The sequence below is a fragment of the Tarenaya hassleriana genome, unplaced genomic scaffold, assembly GCF_000463585.1.
Source record: "Tarenaya hassleriana unplaced genomic scaffold, ASM46358v1 Cleome59, whole genome shotgun sequence".
Lineage (NCBI taxonomy): Eukaryota > Viridiplantae > Streptophyta > Magnoliopsida > Brassicales > Cleomaceae > Tarenaya > Tarenaya hassleriana.
Genome location: NW_010968415.1, coordinates 517,438 through 518,503, shown reverse-complemented (window position 1 = coordinate 518,503; position 1,066 = coordinate 517,438). Strand labels below are relative to the sequence as shown.

At 43.5% G+C, this 1,066-nt stretch overlaps 1 protein-coding gene across 1 annotated transcript in view; it reads right to left on the bottom strand.

The window, feature by feature from the left end:
* LOC104798881 overlaps window positions 1–611 on the bottom strand; it is an 8,312-nt gene extending 7,701 nt beyond the window's left edge. The window contains exons 1-2 of the mRNA XM_010521099.1: window positions 177–611; window positions 3–97 (exon numbers count right to left, since the gene is read on the bottom strand). Of these exons, the coding sequence (XP_010519401.1) occupies window positions 3–97; window positions 177–611 (530 nt within the window). The remainder of the gene's footprint in view (window positions 1–2; window positions 98–176) is intronic.
* Window positions 612–1,066: the final 455 nt, after the last annotated feature.

Here is a 1,066-nt window from a genome sequence, read left to right as displayed (position 1 = left end):
ACATCCTTGGACAGGATTGTTTCACATTTCCTTCCACCCTGACTTCACTATACCATCCGCCTGAACGAAGCTTGGGAATACATTCGAACGGCAACATCTGTTATAACAAATACAAAACATTAATAAAGTATTTCTTGACAACTCTTTATTTTGTTTAGTAAACCCTAAACCCTTACCGTGAGGGGAATTATAAACCCTGGTAAGTTCCACTGATTAGCCGGCTTCCGATGTTTATTCAGATAGTTCACCACAAACTCATGAACATTGTTGAACGTGAACGTCCCCCAAGGGAATTTTTCGCATGCATCCACATTGTTGACAATCTTCAACAGAAATGGATTCACGTATTCCGAATGTTGGTGCCCAATGACATAACTGAGCAGCAACAAATAAGCCATCTTCAATCGGTCATCTCTGTCATCTACAGCCAATTCTCCAAACTTCTTCATTACTTCTGCTTTCATAACCTTTTCAAAACTCTCTTGAGCAAAGAATTTACGGTAGAATTCGAACCCTCCAATTTCCTCCCAATTCTCAGGCAACGGAGAACAATTTAAACCACAAAGAATAGCGTGTTCCCACAGCGAATACCTAATTGGGACTCCGTTCATCACGAACCATAACTCGTCAAATTTTTTTAATTCGAATTAAATGAAAAACTAGTGAAAACGTTTAGTTAAAACCGTAAAAAGGAAAGTTAGGGTTTTTTACCCTTTCAAAATCGAAAACGGCAAAGAGAAGAGAAAGCGAGAGAGGGAAAGTGACTCATGCGAAATCGACAGAAGGAAACGAATCGAGAGTCGAAATCGAAGCGAAATCAGCGGAGTGCCAGCGAAAGCAGGAAGAAAGCGACGAAACCCAGAAAAATCGAGAGCCAGACGAACAAAATGAAGCCATCGTCGTCGAGGGAAGGAGGTCGCGGTCGAGGTCGAGGTCGAGTCGGTGCTGGAACCAGAGTGGTGTCGAGGTTTGCCGGCGAGAGAACGCAGACGGAGCCTGAGTCGGAGAATACGGACACGGAGACGTATACAGAGCCGGAGCCAGAAAGAACAATGGAGGGAAATGC